General features: G+C 39.1%; 1 protein-coding gene across 3 annotated transcripts in view; it reads right to left on the reverse strand.

Moving 5' to 3' along the window:
* The window catches only part of TRIT1 (tRNA isopentenyltransferase 1), a 38,887-nt gene extending 16,495 nt beyond the window's left edge, over positions 1 to 22,392 (reverse strand). The window contains exons 1-2 of one of the 3 annotated variants that reach the window (XM_019737163.2): positions 22,194 to 22,392; positions 66 to 206 (exon numbers count right to left, since the gene is read on the reverse strand). In XM_019737163.2, coding sequence (XP_019592722.2) covers positions 66 to 206; positions 22,194 to 22,376 — 324 coding nt within the window. In that variant the 5' untranslated portion in view covers positions 22,377 to 22,392. Of the gene's footprint in view, positions 1 to 63; positions 207 to 1,407; positions 2,171 to 22,193 lie in introns of those variants that run through there. The other 2 variants (XM_074334473.1, XM_074334474.1) reach the window with 2 other exon arrangements.
* Positions 22,393 to 22,761: the final 369 nt, after the last annotated feature.

The raw sequence follows: 22,761 nt of genomic DNA on the forward strand, positions 1-22,761 counted from the left end.
AAACATCTTTCTTGGCTTGGGCTGCCTTGCCCCTACCAAGCACAGTGGCTCTTTCCTAAGGATATCAGAGCAGTTGCCTTGTTCCTGAAGTCCACCACTGTGTAATTTGTCACAAGAGGATCCACAAAACTGATCATGTGGTGCTGGCACATTCTTTGCTCTTCGGCAGAAACCTTGTTGGTGATGATGTCTAGGCCTTCATAAACCTAGGGGGAAAAGAAAATTAGCATGAGAAAGTCAGCTGCCTCCAGAAAATGCACACCTGATGGGTGGAACTGGCGATCTGTTCCTCCCTCCAGCCAAATACTTGACTGTCCCAAAGCACCAGAGTAGATGTGATCTAACCAGGGCACAGCCATATCCACAGAACCCAAGATAAAGGAAGCGGAAGAATACAGAACACTGGCTTTCTTATCAAATATGGGTTTTCCCTATTATCCGAAAGTAGAGCATTCCTATAAAACCTTTCATAGGGTCGACCCGGTGGCTCAGGCAGTTGGAGCTCCGTGCTCCTAACTCTGGGGGCTGCTGGTTCGATTCCCACATGGGCCAGTGGGCTCTCAACCACAAGGATGCCAGTTCTATTCCTCGGGTCCCGCAAGGGATGATGGGCTGCGCCCCCTGCAACTAAGATTGAACATGGCACCTTGAGCTGAGCTGCCACTGAGCTCCCGGATGGCTCAGTTGGTTGGAGCGCGTCCTCTCAACCACAAGGTTGCCGGTTGACTCCCGCAAGGGATGGTGGGCAGCGCCCCCTGCAACTAGCAGCGGTGGCTGGACCTGGGGCTGAGCTGCGCCCTCCATAACTAAGACTGAAAGGACAACAATTTGGGGCTGAATGGCGCCCTCCACAACTGAGATTGGGGGGGCGGCGGCTTGGCTTGGAAAGGAGTGCTAGAGGTACACACTGTTCCCCAATAAGGTCCTGTTCCCCTTCCCCAGTGGAATATTTTTAAAAAATAAAAAAAAGCTATGACGGTTTGATGCTGAGATGATGAGTGTAGTTCCCAGGGAAGGAGCTTGGCACTGCCTCTGTAACAACTTGCTACAAAACAAATCCTGAATGGTATTTTCGTATTTCACCTGTTTTCATAAAAGCAAAAATTCTCACTGGATTTCTTTTGGTTAGCATAATACAGGTTTCCCCTGCTATCCAAAAGAAGAACGAAATGGTGTAAAGTGAAGGAACATTTTAAATTATCATTGATTTAAAAGTCTCTTAATTCAAAATCCTCTGCAGATTTTTTGGTTAGGAAAAAAAAAACCAAATACTAATGTACGAGGTGTGATCAAAAACTATGGTGAATGCTTAAATTTTAAAAAATGTATTATAGTAAAGACACATTGTTTTAATCCCCCTTAAAATACTCCCCCACTCTTCGAACACACTTATCCTATCATTCTTACCACTTTCTGAAGCAGCTCTGGAAGTCCTCTCTCATGAGTGTCTTTAGTTGCACTGTCGTGGCTGCCTCAATGTCCTGAATCATTTTTACTTTGGGGAAGAGCCAGAAGTCACATGGTGCCAGATCCGGTGAATAAGGTGGATGAGGACACACTGTAATGTTTTCATTGGACAGAAATTGCCGTATACCAGAGCGATGTGTGACACGGAGCGTTGTCATGATGGAGGATGATTGACGGCACACTTTGAAACACACCTTCGCTCAAGCGTAGCTCACACCTGACTAATTGCACCGACCAAACTGAAACTTGTCACACACTGTTACTAAGGTTCCACACGCCGCTTCCCGTATTGGAGATCCCTGTCTTTCCATTGGATGGCACGCGGCAGCAACATTCATCATATATTTTGATTACACCTCGTATGTCTTTCATAAAAGCAAAGAGGCTTTAACATACTTTCAAAAAGCGAGGATACTTGTAGTGGCTATTAGCTCAGACTTAAAGATTAAAATTAGTTCCTAAATGAGAACTAATTCCACAAGATTAACCAGAGGTTCTTTGGCCTGAACTTTAAGCATATAAAAATGGTTAGGTTTTATTTATTCTACTTATCAGAAGTCTTCAGAAAGGTAATGTTTTGCATTGCTTATAGTTCTACTTCAAATGCTTACATATTTCTTAGATTTAAATGGCTCTGAACGGTTTAGAATTTGTATTAGATTGCCTCCATCTGTGGAGAAATGGCCTATCTACAGGGATATATACAAAACACACAGTCAACTATACTTTAATAACAAATAAATAAATAAATAAATAAATAAATAAATAAATAAATAAAAAACACACACTTTGAAATCAGAACCCCTAATACTGCTGTCCTCTGGTGGAAACATTGTGATCTACCCAAATTACTGCTTCAGGGGGTCAGCATATGCAGTCTAAGTACTCAAAGGCAATATCCTGTCTGTAAGCTCTTGATCTGCCAATTCGACTAAAAAGTTCAAGCGTACTTTTTCTAAATGCAAGGTCTCAGATGAAGACCAATCTGAAAATACTACTTTGAAAGTAGGGATGAATGCTTTGAGATTAAATGTTCTCTCTGTAATCACTGATTCTACAGGGAGCATTGAATGAACAAATAATAAGTTCCATAGAGCCCACAAAGACGTTAAAAGCATTTTTTATCTCACATTTCCCTTTACTTATATGGGTGTCAAGTAAGTACAGTACAGTATAATGGTTAGGAGGAAGGACCCTGGCGCCAGGCTGCCTCAGATCAATTCCTAGCCCTGCCACTCACTAGTTATTTGTACTTAGAGTAGTCAATTACCAACCTCTCTATGCCTCAATCCCTCATCAGCAAAATGAAGATGATAATATCTATCTCATAGGGTTGCTGTGTGGATTAAATGAGTTAATACATGTAAAGCACTTAGTTTTTGCCTGGCACACCGTAAATGCTGCCCAAGTGTCATTATATCACTACCTATATTATGACCACTACCACTGCTCCTGTCACAACACAGGGAGAATGGGAAATAATTTTAGTGTCACTGTTCATCATTCTGAAGCCTCTGTGCTCTTAGCTACTGAGGTTATTTATCCAACAAGGATATAAGCTATCTTCAAGTAAAAGAAAACTATTAATTAGTAAAACAGTGCACAGAAAAAATATAGTCACATAGAAAGAACCAGCTCTGCCTTAAATTCATTTAATCTGTGCCTGACAACACACTTGGATTCTTACACGTGAATACTGATGGAATCTTAAATCATAGGGTGTTCTTTTCTGTCTATCTTGAACAATACTTCCTCCTGTCGTTATAAAGTGCCATACAAGTACACTGTATACTGGGCTCTTCCGTGCAAATGAAAACAATCAAAGGGGAAAAGGAGTTAATAACTGCATGTTCCTCTCCTTCCTTTCCCACAGCCTGTAGTTGGCTCTGTTGTAGCTTCGAGTTCCAAATGACCCAATGTTAAAGAACTTACATAGCAATGACTCAATTTTGCCAGAACATTTCTGAACTCTGTAAATGGATCCTCATTTTTAACAGAGATTAATGTTAAGGAAACGCACAATTGCAAATGTACAATTACCACCTCCTACCTCCAAAAAAGCCAGAATGTAAACATCTCTACCAGCACATTCTATAGGTATTTCCAGTTTTTGATAATTTATTGAACTGTACAGTTATGAATCATGCATGTTATGGTGTACATTATTAATCAAGTAAAATCACTGCATAGCCAAAAAGCAAAAATACAGCAATGTTTTACATATTTGCACTAAGGATAAATATCTAAACCAAATATCTAAGCCAAAAAACCAATCAATTTTGTAAATGTCACATTTGGTCTATAAAGATACTCATATTGTACACATCACAATTGGGCTTATAATTTTATTACTTCCCTAGAAAACATTCTTCTAACAGAATAGTTAGGTTTGTAGCTTATTGCCTTACATTTCACATCTTTTCCAGCTTTAATTATAGTTTCTCTACCTATAGAACTATCAGACCTGGGTGCTAGGAAGAGCGAAAAGTCCCTTTGTTATCTTTTAAAGGAAGCATGTCACTCTGTTCCATTTTCCATTCTCCCAGTGGATACCTGAGACCTGCGTACATAGAAGTGACTGGATAAAATGCTTCTTTCTGCACAAATCAGATTTTGACAATATTAAGGGAATTCTGGCCTCTTTGTGAGGCCTGACAACTGAAATACTCTGAAAAATTACAGGTTCAACCTACTTAGCCTACTTTGCTGAGATAACTGATTTATCTCAGTAACATGTACTGAGAGCCTACTATGTGCCAGGTACTCCACAGATGTTAGGCATGCAAAGAAGGTTAAGAAAGGGTCCCTGTCCTCAAGGAGGCCAGGCTAGTAAGAGACACAGATAGAAATAACTACTATAAAGAGATAAGTGATATAAAAGTTTATAAGACAGACATTAAAGTTTCATTGTACAAACTTCTCTAAATATAACCCCTAAACATTTAATGTTCTAGGTATCTAACTGGGTACTATAAGGACATATGCCTCTTTGACCTCTATTGAGAGTTTATTTCCAGACTAAAAAAATTTGGGGAAAGGCCAGAAAGCTGAAATAACCTGTCCTCCCCAAACCAACAGAGCTGAAGTGCTCAGAGAAGCTAATGACAGTGAGGGAAATCTTCAAGAGACCCAGCAGAGGAAACCCAGCAGAATCTAGAGCTGTGGTTGTCACCCAGAAGTGAATCTATCTACCAGGAGACTTTTGGCAATGTCTGGAAACGTTTTTGGCTGTCACAACTGCAGGGGTGGGGGTGTTGCTGGCACCTAGTGGGTAGAGGCTAGAGATGCTGCTAAACATTCTACAATGCACTGGACAAATCCCTGCCCTCACAACAAAGAATTATCTGGCCCAAAATTGTCAACAGTCCGGAAGGTGAGAAACCCTGATCTAAAGAAACGTCACTGTGGAGAAACTCTCCCAAATCTTTAAGTGTACAGCAAAGATCCCACTCATTATGCTCCAACCCTTTGGGGCTGTCATGCTGTAGGGTGGTCTTAATGAGTGTGCCCAGCAGCAGTACCCTGGGCACTAGGCAGATCACGAAGCTCTGTCTGGGTCCTGGCTGGCTCTGATGCCCCAACACAGCCGTCTACAAGCGAGAGGAAACGCTGCCCCCCTAGTTTGGTTCCTTCTCTCCAAGTTATCTTCTCCTTACATTTCCTTCCCAATCCAAATTAGATCCTGAAATCCTTCCATCACTTTCTTGCCACTATGGGTTATACCTGCCTGGAAAACCACGATCTTGGATTACGGATCAATACAACCATCCACCTTATCTGCTGCTGCCCTCTCCCACCACCCACCCCACAACTCTATGGATATCTCACTCCCTGGGATCACTAATGAACCTGACTGCTAAATATAACAGTTTTCTACTCACCTCTCAAAACACATAATGGAAAAAGCCCCAATCTGATACTACCGTGTTTCCCCGAAAATAAGACCTAGCCAGACCATCAGCTCTAATGTATCTTTTGGAGCATAAATTAATATAAAACCCAGTATTATATTATTTATATTATATTATGTTATGTTATATTATATTATATTATATTATATTATATTATATTATACCCGGTCTTATATTATATAAGACCCAGTCTTATATTAAAATGCTCCAAAAGACCATTAGAGCTGATGATCTGGATAGGCCTTATTTTCGGGGAAACACGGTACTGAGCTCTCCCTCCTTCATAAATCACTCTCCTTTGGGGCTTCGATGGCACCAGTCTCTCTAGCTTTTCTTCCCTGTCCTCAAGGAGGCCAGGCTAGTAAGAGACACAGATAGAAATAACTGGCCTTTCCTCAGTTTCCTTTACTGAGGCCAGCCACTGATCTATCAGCAATGTCTGTCGTGGGAACAATACTGAAAAATGGCAGTTTTTATGGCATCGACCTGCCATTTCTATACCACAAACTTTCTCTGATTGACATTCATGGCTTCCATAACCATGTTTGTGCTGGTAACTCCCAAGACCCACACCTGCAATCTCCTCCTCTCTCATAATGCCACAGCTGGATACGTAACCGCCTAGTGGACATTTCCATCATGAATGCGGGGCATATAAGATAGTGAAGTAGTTAACAGTCGGGACTCTGGATTTAAGTCCTGGCTCTATGTAACCTTGCACAAGTTATTTAATCTCTCTATGCCTCAGATTTCTTATTTATATAAAGTGAGGATAATTTTTTTTTTAATTTTTTGGGGGAATATTGGGGAACATTGTGTCTCTCCAGGGCCCATAAGCTCCAAGTCGTTGTCTTTCAGTCTAGTTGTGGAAGGTGCAGCTCACTGGCCCATGTGGGAATCGAACCAGCAACGCTTTGTTCAGCACACGCGCTCTAACCAACTGATCCATCCGGCCACCCCCTAAAGTGAGGATAATCTTAAATCTAACCTCAAAGGGTTAACTGTGAGAAATGAATAATTAATACATGCAAGCATATGAAACAGGGCTTGCTCTATAGGAGGCAGTGAATAAATGTTAGCAAGCTAGCATTATCCTCATTTTCATCATCATCGTCACTCCAAACAGGCACCTGAACCCTGTTATGTCCAAAATCGAACTCCGTATCGTCCCAGCCATACTTGAATGAACTACCTAGATAATCAAACCAAAAATCTTGAAGTGATCCTAATATCTCTGTCTGTCTCTCTCTCCCTCCCACATTTCCAATCTGTCTCAACTTCTAACCATACTAGTCCCTAGAATTATCTCAAAGCTCACCACCATTACTACCTTTCCCATGCCATTACATCAATTGAAGGCTTCATGATTTCTTAACTAGACTCTTCCATCAGCTTCCTCATGGATCTTCCTACCTTTAGGATACAACCCCTCCAATATATGTCCCCACTGCAGCCAGTGATCTTTTTAAAGTGAAAGTCGGATCTCATCCAGCCCCGAACTCTTTAGCATTACGTCCTAATGAAAGCCTGCCTTGATTTCCCTCCCCAGTCCTCCCCATCTGTGCTCCCACAGTCCCCTATATTTACCTCTATCACAGAACTTATTGTACACAACTTAACACGTTGCGTACGGCGGGGTTTAAATCCCTCATACCCCTATGTTCCGGCAGGTTTTTAAAAGAAACTACTTTAAAATGCACTCTTCTCTTTAAAGCGTAAATGCTTCTATGTCATTTATTATTTTTCTATGGAATTTTTTAGGATTTACTCACCTATGATGTTAGTAATCCCTCCTGGTGTGATACTGCAGAAAGCAGCTTCCTTTGTGCAGTGGGAAACAGAAAAACGAAGATTCTCATGATCCGTACACAACGTGTTAAAAAGATTTCTATCTCCCCCACTAGACTACAAGCTCTGAAGGTAGAAATTGTGCGTCTTCTCTCTGGCTCCAGCACCTAGCACGGTGCCTAATACTTGGAATATACTTCATAAATACTGGGTGTCTGAGGTACCAATTGCTAGATCCTACACTAAGAATTTCACACCCTATGAAGTTATGCTGCGCCCATTTTACCAATGAGGATAGAAGATGAGACGTATTAGGTAACCTGCCCAAAGTCACACAGTTAGTTAGTGGCAGAGGCAAACTTGGAACCCGGTCTCCTGACTTCACAGTCAGTGTTCTTTTTCCACCATGTTGCTAATCTTTGTTCTGTACAAATAAGCTTTGTGACTTTGGGAAGTCAGCTTTCTCTCTTGAAACCTCAAGTTTCTCACATCTAACTAACATCCCTTCTAATTCTAACAGTCCAAGCTTCACAGAAAAAAGTTTTGGCATTGGAGAGTGAAAGAAAAAAAAAATTTTTTTTAAGAATGTTGGCACTCACCAGAAAGTTGATTTTCTTTTGTGATGAAAAGAAATTGAATTTGAGTTTGATTATTCAACTGAGATGTTGAAGAGTAGGGAAAAGGTCAGTCTCTTGGCTAACTTTTCTTTAATAAAAGGATGACTTTTTAAAAAAATTTACATGTTACTAGGTTAGAAAGAATGAATTACCTGTAGGAACATCATGGCAGGCAACTACTCCCTTCAGCTTTGTTTGGCAGAAATTCATCTGCAGACATGCTGAATAAATCAGACAGATATTAAGATGCTTGGTAAGAGGAAGAACCTGTACCTGACCTATTCAGTCAGTCTGGTGAGAGGAGTGGTTTGGAACTCATAGCTCAGATCATGACTTTTATTCTTCCTATGCCTAGCTCTCTTTAAGGGAAAAGGGACTACAATCGTTAATAGAAGGCCATGCTTCTCGAACGGAAAAGTACATGTACAGGATGCATTCTTCCACAGTATCAATCTTACTAAGTGGTAGAAAGAATTTGAAACATTTTCACATCTAAATAAATATAGACAGATTAGGGCAGAGAATGCAAAATTGGCACATACTTTTAAGTTAAAACATGAGAAACTTTATAATGCAGAACCTTTGCATTGGCTGCTTAAAAGTCGAAAGCATGGATATAAGGAAATTCAGAAACCGTCCATCTAGTCCAATCACTGGAAATTGTATACTTGGAATACTGAGGCTCAGAGAGCTCCCCTGCCCATATAACTGGCTGGTAGTAGAGACAGGACTACAGCCCGGATGCTCTGCCTATAACACAACCCAAACTGTTTCTGCTGCCTCCTTCCAGTAGAATTTTTATCCCTATTTGACTCTGGTCTACTGGCTTACTTAATTAATTCCTACTAAGGTGAAATAAAGTTCCAGAAACGGAGAAGACAACTAGCTTAACATATACTGATCCCCGCGAAGGTTCTCAAGAGTAAGTGTTATAGAAAGACAGAAATATAGACACAGACAACGCCATGTGACTATAATGCTGAGATTGAAACAAAAGGGTTCTTTTGAGAAAATAAAATTAATAAAGGTTCCATTCTGTGGTCATCTTTACAATCTCATGATTGCCTAATTCTGATGGTGTCAGATATTTTATCTTAGGATACCTGTGATAGAGTATAATAGCCAAGGTGCTCCATTATTTGGAGGTATACATCTAAGTTAGGGGAAGCAATAGAGTACAATGAAGGCAGGACGCCTGGGTTCAAATTCTGACACTACTACCCAGCTGTAGCCTTCATTTGACAGGTTATTTATCTAATTTTTCTTGGCCTCAAATTTTCTCATCTACAAAACGGAAGTAATAGCACCTATACTCCTCACTGGGTTAGTCTGATGATTAGTTAATATATGTAAAATGTTTAGAATAGTGCCAGGCAAATAGAAGCACTATATGAGTGCTTGATGTCATCTATATTTAACTGATATATTTAAAAAAGATTTTCCTTGGCTCTTTAAGGTGAGACTCCTGCTTAGGGTTTGAAAGAAGAGAACCACAAAATACCAGAACTGCAAGGAACTTCAGACACTGTAACAGACAGACACCGTATGGCGCACAAAACCTAAATTATTTACTACCTGGACCTTAACAGAAAGTCTGCGATCCCTGAACTAATCCAATCAGTTTCCCTTCCCTAATATATCCAAAGAAGAACTTAAGCACAGAGAGGGGCTGTCACTTGTCCAAAGTGACAAAATAGTGAGTTAGTGGCAAAGCTGAGACTAAAACCCAGTTTTCCCAGTAAATTAAACTGCCTACTACCATGTTTCCCTGAAAATAAGACCTAACCAGAAAAGTAGCCCTAGAATGATTTTTCAGGATGACATCCCCTGAACATAAGCCCTAATGCGTTTTTTTGGAGCAAAAATTAATATAAGACCCGGTCTTATTTTCGGGGAAACACTGTAGGCTAAATAAAGACCTTAGAATAAAGATTGACTATAAATTAGGAGAGAATACTGACACCTGAAGAGTTAAGCAAATCATCTAATTATAATCAATATTTATTGAACACTATAAGCCTCTCCAGGTGATTGCAGTGTGCAGCTAGTAGTGAGAACCCTGTTACAAGTATTGTGCGGTGCAACAGGATGTAAACCCCCTACCTCCCCAGAGAAAAGGAAATTCATTGGGTAGCTAACCAAAGGTATGCAGATCTGAGTAAGCCGGGACAATGAAGAATCCCATATTTCATCTGCAATTACCTACACACATGTGTAAGGGACTCCACAGGAAGAGCAACAGGTGCAGTGAAGACCCGGTAGGTAGATCTTCATTTACACTAGAAATCAATGACATTTTTAATTTGCATCTGTAAGTTCCAACAGCTAAATGCGTTATAAACTTCAGACAAGCATTTTTTTGTAGTCCTGAAAAGCGTACAAGAGTATACTAATTTATAACCTTTACATGGCAAAAAAAAAAAAAAAAAAATCATGACAGTCAAAGGCAAATGACCAAGTGAAAAAATACTTCCAATATATGAGACTATACAAAGGGTTAAAACTCGCAATACACAAAAAGCTCTTACAACTCAATAAATACAAAAATGAAAACCATTATATAGAAGTGGGCACAACAAGTATGGACAGGAAATTCAAAACAGAAAAACACAAATGGTCAATGTACCCTTGAAAAGACAATTAACCTAATAAATGAAATTAGAACGAAATCCATTTCTTGTTTACCAGACTGACATCGATGAAAAAGACAGGTAATACACAAATTGCCAGGGTGAGGGGAAACAGACATACCACTGGTACAAACTTTCTTGAAAGCAGTCTGGCAATATGTATCAAAATATAATATGTGCAACTCAACAACCAAAAGACAACCAACCAAATTTAAAAATGAGCAAAGGACCTAAATAGGTATTTTCCCAAAGAAAATACACAAATGGCCAACAAATACATGAAAAGATGCCCAATATCATTAGCCATGAGGGAAATTTAAACCCAAACCACAATGAGACACCACTTTCACACCCACTAGAAGACTATAAGGTAGGGGGGAAAAGAAAGAAAGAAAGAAAAAAAGGAAAAAGAAAGAAAAGGAAAATAACAAGTGTTAAAGAAATTGGTATCCTCGTACATTGTTGGTGGAGATGTAAAATGGTGTAGCCACTGTGTAAACAGAGTTTGGCAGTTTCCTGTAAAGTTAAACACAGAATTACCATATGACCCAGCAATTCCACTCCTAGCTGTATGCCCAAAATGACTGAAAACAAATACATGTACACACATGATCACAGCAGCATACTCACAACTGCTTACAGGTGCTAATGTCCATTATCAGATGGACAAATTGTGATCTATGCATACAATGGAATATTATTCAACCATAAAAAGGAATGAAGTAGCAATATTGCTACAACTAATGTAAGTGAAGAAGCCAGACACAAAAGGTTGCATATTGTATGATCTCATTCATATGAAACATCCAAAATAGGTAAACTCTATAGAGACAGAAAGCAGACTGGTGGTTGTCACAGGAAAGGGGGAAGTAACTGCTTAATGGGTACAGGGTTTTCTTTTGGGGTGACGGGAATATTTTGGAACTAGATAAAGGTGGTGGCTGTACAACATTGTAAATGTACTAAATGCTACCAAACTGTTCACTTTAAAATGGTTACTGTTATGTGAATTTCACCTCAATTGAGAAAAATAATGTATCTTCTAATAAAGCTCTTAGAAAATTAGAAGAAGAAAAAAAAGTAATATGGACATCCTCTCATCCAGCAATCCCATTCTAAGAATTTACCCTGAAGAGAATCACACAAGTGCAAAAAGATGTGCAATGATGTTCACCTCAGCCTCATTTACTATAGCAAAAAACTGAACACTCCAAATGTCCTTCAGCAGAAACCTGGTTAAATAAATTATGATAAACCTATAAAATGGAATTCTACACAGTAATGTAGAAAGTCGGAGAGCTTACACTATCCAATTTCAAGATTTATTATAAAGCTACGGTAATCAAGACAATGTAATATTAGCAAAAGAATAGACACACAGATCAATGGAACAGAAAAGAGACATCAGAAATAGACCCACACAAATACAATTGGTTTTTGACAAAGGTACAAAGGCAATTCAATGGAAAAAGGATAGTCTTTCAAAAGCAGTGCTAGTACAACTGGACATCCATACATATCTCACACCTTACACAAAAATTCACTCAAAACAGATCACAGACCTAAATATAAAATGCAATGCAATAAAACTTTTGTAAAAATAAAACTTCTCTTTAAAAAGCAGGAGAAAATCTGTATGACTGTGGGTTTGGCAATGAGTTTTTAAAGACACAATCAATCCACAAAAGAAAAAAGATACAATACATAAAATAAAAAATTAGACAAGTGAAAATCTGAAACTTTTTTTTTGAAAGACACTGAAGAAAATGAGAAAATGAACCAAAGAATAGGAGAAAACATTTACAAATAACATATCTGATGAAGGATTTGTACACAGAATATAAAAAGTACTCTTAAAATTCAACAATAAGACAACACCCCCCCCACAAAGATCTGACACAACACCCCCCCCAAAGATCTGACACACTTCACCAAAGATAATACACAGATGGCAAAAAAGAACGTGAAAAAATGTTCCACATCATTAGCCTTTAGGGAAATGTAAGTTAACCACCATGAGATACCAGTACACAACTACTAGAATTGCTAAAACTGAAAAAAAAAAAAAAAGTACCAAATGCCGGAGAGATTACAAAGGAAATTCTCATTCACTGCTGGTAGGAATGCAAAATGGTACAGCCATTTTTGAAAATAGTTTAGTAGTTTCCTATAGAGTTATACCAATCCTGTAAAGTTAAACAATACTGTACATAAATGTTTATAATAGCTTTCTTTATAATTGCTAAAACTGTAAACCCAGATGTCCTTTCATAGATGAATGAATATACCATGGTACATCATACAACAGAATAACACTCAGCAATAAAGAGTAATGAACTAATAAAACTCAAAAAAATTTTAAATGTATTTTGCTAAGTGAAAAAAGTCAGACCCCAAAAGCTGCATATTATGACTTCCATGTATATGACATTCTGGAAAAGGCAAAACTATAGGGATGGAAAACAGATCAGTGGTTGCCAAAAGTTTGAGAAAGGTACAGAAGTTGACTACAAAGAGGTCACAAAAGGCAATTGTTATAGTGATAGAACTGTTTGGTATGGTACTGTGATGGTGGATACCTAACTCTGCATTTGGCAAAACCCACAGAACTAATTGTACATAACAAAAAATGCACTTTACTGTATGCATTTTTTTTTAATAACCAGAATGGCTGGGGAGCCCAGGATAGAATACACACTGTAACAAGTGAATCTAACTGTATTACAAATGTTTGATATAAACTCATTTGAAAGGGGTGAGGGCAAAAAAGGAGCTGACCTAAGGACTGTATTTTGCCCGATATAATGCACACCCACGTTTTCTGCCCAAACATTCAGGGGAAAAAATCTTTCATTTTCATTTTTTAATTCAAATTTTTGTTTACATTTAGGTACTTGTTTTTTGTATTATAAAGGAATTTCAATATTTTTCAACATATTATGGTACAAGAAATTTTATGTACTGGTAACAAATTTACGATATTTACACATCATAGAAGGTCAAGACATCTTCTTTGTTCCAAGTTCGTCATAAGTTCAACAAAACCTATTATCATGTTCCAGGGTATTATTTTGCATACACATATCATTATTGATCTCTAGAGTTACACTTTTAACTCATAAGTATAAATAAAAGAATTAAAAACATTTATATAGGGGCTGGCGCTGTGGCTCAAGCGGTTAGAGCCCCATGCTCCTAACTCTGAAAGCTTCCGGTTCGATTCCCACATGGGCCAGTGGGCTCTCAACCACAAGGTTGCCGGTTCGACTCCCGCAAGGGATGGTGGGCTGTGCCCCCTGCAACTAGAAAACGGCAACTGGCCCTGGAGCTGAGCTGCACCCTCCACAACTAAGACTGAAAGGACAACAACTTGAAGCTGAACGGGACCCTCCACAATTAAGATTGAAAGGACAACAACTTGACTTGGAAAAAAGGCCTGGAAGTACACACTGTTCCCCAATAAAGTCCTGTTCCAAAAAAATAAATAAATAAATAATAAAAACATTTATATAGATACGGAATTAGTACTACCCATGTATAATGAGCATCCCTGTTTTTCCCCTCACAAATTTGGGTAATAAAGTGCACATTATACACAGCAAAATAAGGTAACTTTGTGAAAAAAAATGTTATGACTGGATACTATAAAGTTAAAATGAACAAAAAGAACTAAGTTGGTAAATTTCTTTCTCACAGAAGTAACTACTAAAACTACAAAAAAATATATATATAAGTAACAAATCAGTAAATATATTGTAGATGATGAGAGCCAGATTTCTTACATTCAGAGAAAGAAGTCACAAATAAGCAAGGGAGGAAGACTAGAATGAATCCTGTGGTGCCAGAGTAGTCAGAGATACCAGTATAAACTCATGTTTATTTTAATATAGACACAGATACAGAAGTACAGGTATTTGTGTACACACCGATTAGGGTACATACATATGTTTCCTAGCTCTTTCCACTGAAGGGACTAGAAGCAATGATATCCCAGTACCAACAAGCACGCCTTGCACCCAGATCTTGGTTTCTAAATACCATTCACCAATAAAAGGAACCAGGGATCCTTGAAGAAATGGCTGATTCTAGGGCAGGGACAGGACAAATTAAGCTGGGAGTATCTTGTAGTGCCAGAAAGTAAGAAGTGCTAAACAAACAAGCAAATAGAGGGCATGACAAAGAACACAGAGTCAACGTGAAAGAGCACCCAATAACCAAAGTTGGAATAATTTGAGCAACAAAATAAATAACTTAGAATTGTAAATGGGGGAGAAAAGACAAATCTTTGCCAAAGATTTCAATTAATAAAAGTAGAAGGAATGACGGAAATTATCACAGTAACTACAGTACAAAAAAGCCATTCATTGATAAATGCTCTCAAAGTATCTCCTCTAAAATATTTATTAATTACTGTGGTGCTTTCTACATATGTCCACAAATTCTTTGATATTCCTCCCTCCAAGAGGTCAAGCTTAACTCCCCTCCCCTTCAATGTGGATTGGACTTACCGTGTTTCCCCAAAAATAAGACCTACCCCAAAAATAAGCCCCAGTTAAGATCACCAGCCAGACGGACGCATTTAGTACATTATGACGATGTTCCAGAAAATGACATGACTGTATTTGAATAAACGTAGATTGTTGTACATGCAAAAACAAAATATCCCCGGAAAATACACCCTAATACGTCTTTTGGAGCAAAAATTAATATAAGACCCGGTCTTATTTTCGGGGAAACACGGTAGCAACTCATTTCTGAAAAATAGAGTATAGAAAGGGGAAAAAAATCTGACTTTACAGCATAGGAATCTGGCAGACACAACCTAAACCAAATGATCATAGTTAACATCACCAGAAATAAGTCATGTTGATATCGTGATACCATGATGATATCACACCCCCATATAATGAAATGAAAAGGGTACTTCACCTCTGTGGTATGCTTTCCCAAAACCCATAATGCCAATCTAATCATAAGAAACCCAAACTGAGATGCAGTCTACAAAACAGGTGACCAGTTTCCTTTAAAAAGTATCAAAATCATGAAAGACAAGGAAAGACTGAAAACTGTCACAGATTGGAGACTAAGGAAACATGATGACGAAAAGCAGTATGGCATCCTAAACAGAAAAGGGATATTAGTAGAAAAACTGCTGAAATCCAAATAAAGTCTACAGATAACAGTATTATACCTATGTTAATGTATTAGTTTTGATAAATGTACCATGATGATGTAAGATGTTAATTTCAGACGGTGGGTGAAAGGTATACAAGAACTCTCTGGACTCTGCAACTCTTGTATAAATCTACAATTGCTTCAAAATTTAAAGATGATAATAATGTAGAACAGGATTTCTCAACCTCAGTACTATATACTGATATATTGGGCCAGATAATTCTTTGTCGTGAGGGTCTGTTTTATGCATAGTATGACGTTTAGCAGCATTACTGGTTTCTACCCATTCGATGCAGGAACCCATCGCCCCACTTGTTAAAACCAAAAATGTTTCCAGAGATTGCCCAGTGTCCCTTAGGAGGCAAAATTACCCCAAATTGAGACCACTGAAGTGGAGTTATACACATTAACACACAAAGATATCCATAGCATACTGTTAAGAGGGGGGGAAAGCAGGACACAGAACAGCATGAAATGTACGCATCAACTTATGTAAAAACATACATGTGGATGAAACTTGAGGACATTATGCTAAGTGAAATAAGCCAGTCACAAAAAAACACACAAATACTATAACATTCCACTTATATGAAATACTTAAGAATAATCACAATCATAGACATAGAAAGTTGAATGGTGGTTGCCAAGGGCTGGCAGAAAGGAGAAATGGGGAGTTACTGTTTAATGAGCACAGTTTCAGTTTTATAACATAAAAAGAGTTATGAAGATGGTGGTGGTAACAGTTACACATTATGAATGTGTTTAATGCCACTGACCTGTACACTTAAAAATAGTTAAGATAGTAAATTTTATGTGTAGTTTACCACAATAAAAAAATTGGGGGGAAAAAACTACATGTACACATATGCATAAATACATAGACAAATGTCTGGAAGGATGTATACCAAATTTTAAAATGGTTATCTCTGGATGCAAAGACTATGATGACATTTCCTTTGTACTTTTCTATGTTATCTGGATTTTTTTCAATAAGCATGTGTCCTTTTTTCCAAACACAAAAAGGCTTTTGTTCTCCAACATTTTTTCTCACAATGCTTCCATTTCATTAACCAAAATCCTACTAGTTCTGTCTCCAAATGTCAAAATGGTTACCTCTTATCCCCAGCCACAGCACAACTCCAGGCTTTTTCACTCAGGCTGAACTGAATAAACAGAATCCTAAACTGTGTATCCCTTCCTAACCCAACCTCCACTCAGCCATCTAAGTTACCTTATGAAAAAGATTTACTATTATTTACCTGTTTAAAACCCCAAACTTCATGGCATGCCTTTCAAGGGCTTCTAAAACTTGTTCCCAGAATCCACAGTTTTAATTTCAGCTCCTACTGCTGTCCCTCAAGTTTCCAGATGCCAGATAGTTACTGGTCATTCCTTGAAAACGTCCTGCGCACTTTCTCATTCTTCCTCTGCTTTGCTCATGCTGTTCTTTTTGTCAAGAATATTCTTCTTCCTTCTCTGCCTAATGAAATGTATACAGTGGAATACAGGCAACAAATGGATGGAGAATGAATGGATAAATAGGAAGAGGTGGGGGAAAAACTTAAGACTAGCATGGAGATGAGGGCTGAAGAAAGTAATTCTTGGTAGGGGTGAGCTACTAATAGTACCTACCTCATATGGTTGTGATGAGGGTCTTAAATGAGGTAATATTAAGTTAGTGAAAAAGTAATTGTGGTTTTTGCAATTATTTTTAACCTTTTAAACCGCAATTACTTTTGTACCAACCTAATGTATGTCAAACTTTTAGAACAGTGTTTGGCATATATACTGTGTTTCCCCGAAAATAAGACCTAGCCAGACAATCAGCTCTAATGCATCTTTTGGAACAAAAATTAACATAATACCTGGTCTTATATAATATAAGACTGGGTGTAATATAATAGAATATAATACCGGGTCTTATATTAATTTTTGCTCCAAAAGACACATTAGAGCTGATTGTCCGGCTAGGCCTTATTTTCGGGGAAACAGGGTATTATTATTATTTGAATATTATTATTATTATCATCTACGGTACAGTGCTAAGAACTTGAACAATGAGAAGGGAGCAGTGGTGAGGCTCCAGCACAGAAGCAGGGCTCCAAAGGTAAGCAAAGAGACAAAAAGGACCCTGTCTGATTCAAATTTATTCAACAAACTACATACAAAACCAAAATCAATTCGGTTAAGCCATACTAGATATGTATGAATACACACACAGATGAATTCCTATACACCCCAAATAACTTTTACCCCTCAAACATATATTCCTTTTTAAAATGGAGCCCCAGACTCTAAAGCATCAGGGCACCACCTGATACTCACAAATCTGAACCTCCAAGTCCGAGTTATGCTCTCCTACGATTTCCTATTTGGCCAGGAGTCACTTCTCTTTCTTTACATAGTAACATAGGAAGTTTGACTCCAAAGTTCTTCCCATAGCTGCAAAAAAAGTGTATATGTACAACTCACCCAAGCTTAATACTGTAGCCAAAGGAAAACTAAATTCACTTACAATGAAGGTGAACCAAGGGACCTTAGAAACTCATATTTTTCACATGAGTCAAAAATTTTGAGATTTCCTTCTTGGCCTCTTGTCAGGCTCAGTCCTTTTAAAAGATTGCCTCCGCCAATAACCTCCAAGTAGCCCGCATCTGTCCTGGTTAACAGGTTTTCGTGACTTATTTCATGTCCTAGAGGAAACCACTATCCCATCTCTCCTTTCATATCTCTCCCTCATGCATCCCAGATCTCCTTGAGCACTATTAGACAGTGGTCCTTTGCTAAAACCAAAAACAAAAAAAAACACTGCTCCTAAATTATGTGCCAAAGCAGACAAAAAGAACGCAGAACTCCACATCTATTAAATGACACATAGCCTGCTTACTAGTGAGACTGCCAAAAATAATTTGCTTCTCCTCTTGTAGGTTTAGACGAACACAAAGGGAACTGTGCTGCTATGTATGACTACTGCTTCTCCACAGGACTGGACGAACTAAGGCAGTAGAGATACTTCCTCTCTACAAACCCAAATAGAACACTTTGTGTATTTTCTCTTGGCGTATAGTTGGTAGCCTGTATTTCCAGGCAGTCATTGTACGTCTTTTGGCAAGTGCCTTCAAATTTCTCAGTACAATGTTTCATCCAGTCACTGAAGGCAATGCATTGTACCTTGAATTTACATGCCAAGAAAAAGACTCAGACTGAAAAGAAGACCTTCAGTATCATCTTCCTGCAATATATGAGACACTGCACATGAGTCAGAAGTCCCCGATCCAATTCCCAGGTGTGCAAGTGTCTTGCAGTGTGATCCCCAGCCTGCTCTGTAATCTTTCTATACCTCAGTTTTTCCATCCTGGAAAACAGGGATTGTATTACCTGCTACTCCTTGAATTTAGACTCTTGCTACTGACTGAAAATACTTACGTTTCTAAAATTTGTGACCCTGAGGTTTGGAAAACTCAGAAAACAAAGCATAAATGTTGTTTCTCCCTTTTCTCAGAACTGCCATGGAGAATCCACAGAAGAGCCCAGCAGGGGTCCCTAAGCAAGTAATCCCTCAGAGTTCTGACTTCCCACTGAACAAATCTCATACAGAAGAACCAGAAACGAGGACACACAGAACCTTCAGCAGTTACATGGCCACAGATGCAAGTCATTATCGATCAGGCTCCATGACAATATTATCATCCTAGACATACCCTTAACACTCCATTGTGGTTTTACCTTAATACGTAGTCAGCATTTACCAAAAACCAGCACTTTCCCTGGATGGGAACTCCCCTGGTAGGGGTTGAAATGACCCTACAGTTAAGGTAGGACAAAGGGATGGCACACCACCCATGAGGTGCAACACAATTTAAAATTCAAGGCAGTATTTTACGATCCTTTTTGGGTTACTAGTACACTTCTGAAATCCAAAATTCTGGACAGCATTCCAAAAGGTATTACTAAAATGCAAATATTGGTTTTTAAAAAGATTGACTTGGAAACTTGAAAACATTTCTAACCATCACGTTCCATTTCGTCACCCTTTGGTCTGTGTGGCTGTTACAAGAAAGAAGTGTACTGCTCTGTCTAGGCTCTCCACAAGGCCAGATTTCCCCCTTTGTTCCAGTAAACATTCTCTGTCTTTGCTATCATTAAATTATTGACATTAAATGATCCCTTAGTTGCAGCACGTTTTATCTCCCTAAGCAATGCATCATGTGGCCACCACTCAGCTCAACACTTCACTTGACAGACATCACTATGAATTCACACTATGATTCACAATATGAATTCTAAAATACATTTTATATCCTGATCAAAATATAGCACACTCTTGTCAAAGAAAAGTGGCATACAAATTAAGAAATACTCTCTAATGATTGAATCCCACAGCTCCTGCCTCACGTAAAGGGATGGCTTTGTGTACATAAGGCGCTGGGCAGGAAAAGTAGAGACCGATGTTTTAACTTCATGTCTGCTACTTACTGTAAAGCCTTGAGCCTGTTTACATATCTGTGAAATAATAACATCTACCTTATGAGGTTATTGTTGAGGATAAAAAAAATGTAAGCATTTTATAAACAGTGCTATATGCATTTAAGTTATTATTATTGTTATTCTGCCTGTAGATTTATTCGAAATTAAAAATGTTCTTTCAAGGACCTGGTGATTCAACACTAAGAATGCCATTTTGTTCACATGCTTACCAAAAAATTTCTGAGTCAACCTCAACTCACTGAAAAGCATCATCTCCTTCCATTGGCTAAAAAGCAAGCAAAGCAGCACTACCCTAACAAGGGCATGGTAAGCAGAGGTAGATATGAAGAATTGGGTACATTCACACTGAATGGGGCAGAGATACTTTATTTCATTATTTGGACTGAAAAGTAATATCTAAGGTCAAAGTTTTCCCATGGGGACCAAAAGGAAATGTTATGAACACCCAAGATATAATCAAAATTAAATACAACCTATAGCCAGAAAGCTCAATAATCTTCACAGTGTTATCATATATTAATTTATCCTCACGGCCTCCCCCCAGATGAAAGAAATTTAATTCTCATATTCTAATTACTTATAACCACAGAAAAAAAATCTGAGTGGATCAAGATACACCATTCCTATCATAAAATCTAACACTTTTGTCTCTCTTCTCCCCACCCCGTCCACTTTGCAAAGCATCATTAACAGCACAATTCAAACACTTATTAACTGTTTTGTTTCATGTTTAGCAGGACTAAATTTTCCTGAGGACAGGAATTATGGTTTTGTCTCTCCAAAAGGGCCTTTCAGAAAAATAGCACCCATCATATTTTTACCACTTACTATGTGCTGTGTATTGTTAAGTGTTTTACATACTTTATCTCATTTAATCATCACAATGTTGTTAATGATATTATTCTTCCTATTTTACAGAAAAAGAAATAAAGGTATGAAGAAGTCAGGCTGAAGTCGCATATCTTAGAAAAGACAGGGCTGGGATTTCATATCAAGTCTGTCTCTCCAAGTTAGCACAAAGTAGAGGCTGCAAACAAGTATTTGCTGAATTACCCTAATCATTTCATGTGTGTTGATGCTCGGGTCACACTAAATGAACTAACGAGGGTAGAAACTTTGCCCAGAGACTTACGAGGTAAAGCGGGGAGGACTGCCCCTCTTTGCCGAGTACCCATCAGATGCTAGCTAGCTTCAGCGCCAGGCATCTCATTTACTCTGTGAAAACCCAACTGTAAATTCTCTTCAACAAACAGCACTTGTAACTCCTCTATCAGAGATTTGCCCAAAATGTCACCCACTCTAAATCGGAGCATAAATGCCCCCAAGGGCATCTGTACTGAACTCCTTCTGGGCCTCCCTCTGACTCAAGGAAGAGGACAAAGCCTCCAGATTCCCATCAGCCAGTGGGTTAAAAATCTCAGCTTCAACAAGCATTTACCAAGTTCCTGGCCTTCTTCAGAACAGGCCACCCATCTCTTCATTCTAACACTCATGATCTCGCTTATTAATCACTTCACTTATTAACCACCACAGCCACGTGAGGTAGGTAGCATTTTCTCCACTTTACAGATAAATAAGTCCAAAATAACGACACAGTTAAGGTCACGTGGCCGATGTCAGACTGGTGACTAGAATTCAAATCTCCCTACTATCCACCCTGTTCCATTCCCTCAGCAGCAACTCTTAGGCAGTAACCGACTTATCTTGGTGTCGCTTAACAGTCGAAACAGCAAAAGCTCTGTAATAATTTTCATTCAAAAGGTATTTAGTGGGCGTCTATATGTCAACTTTGTTCCTCCGCTTATTCGCTATGTGACATGGAGAAAGTCTGTTTCACCTCCCTAGGTGAATTCCCTCATAAGTGGAGATATTATAATAATAGTACCTAACAAACAGTAATGACCTAAGAAATAAATGAAGTGATGAAAGTGAAACTCCTGGCACTATGTCTGACATATGGTGGGCTCTTAATAATCACGATTTCCTTTCACCAACCCCTCTCCGCCCCATAAACCTCGGGGTTCACCCACTAACTACCTGCATGTCACAGGGAATCCACTCTGGCCAGAGACCCGCCTCCGGGTTTCACAGGCCGGGGACCAGCCGCACTGTCATACCTGCATGGAGTCAGCGCTGACGATCTCGCCACCGAGCCGCTGGCCTAGCTGCAGCGCCAGGGTGGATTTGCCGGTGCCCGTGGCCCCGAGAATCACTACAAGAGGCAGTGTCCGTTGCAGGCCCTGGAGCCCAGAGCCCACAGATACTGTTCGCGCAGCCGCCACCGCAGCCATCTTGAACATATCTGCGCTTGCGCGGGAGCAGCTGTCCCCATGACAACCGTCAGTGCGCCTGCGCAGACCTAGGGCTCAGTAGGGAGCTACGGGACCAACGTCCCCAAGCTTGAGAGGCTCTCCACGTAACTGCCATCAACTAGCTAGTGTCAGAGCTTCGACTACCAACTCTTTTACGTGAGGGATGTCAGTCCTATCTGAAATAAATCTATCCCTATTATTCTTTCTTTCACGTCACCCAGTTCTTTTTCTTCATAGCACTGATTACAATGTAAAATTATAAATCGACCTCTTGTTTATTGTCTGACTTCCACTCCAGGCTGTGAGTTCCATAAAAGCAAGGAACAGACTCTGCCTAGGTCATTGCTGTATCTCCAGTACCTAGCACAGTACC

The sequence above is a fragment of the Rhinolophus sinicus genome, linkage group LG06 (genome assembly GCF_036562045.2).
Source record: "Rhinolophus sinicus isolate RSC01 linkage group LG06, ASM3656204v1, whole genome shotgun sequence".
Classification (NCBI taxonomy): domain Eukaryota; kingdom Metazoa; phylum Chordata; class Mammalia; order Chiroptera; family Rhinolophidae; genus Rhinolophus; species Rhinolophus sinicus.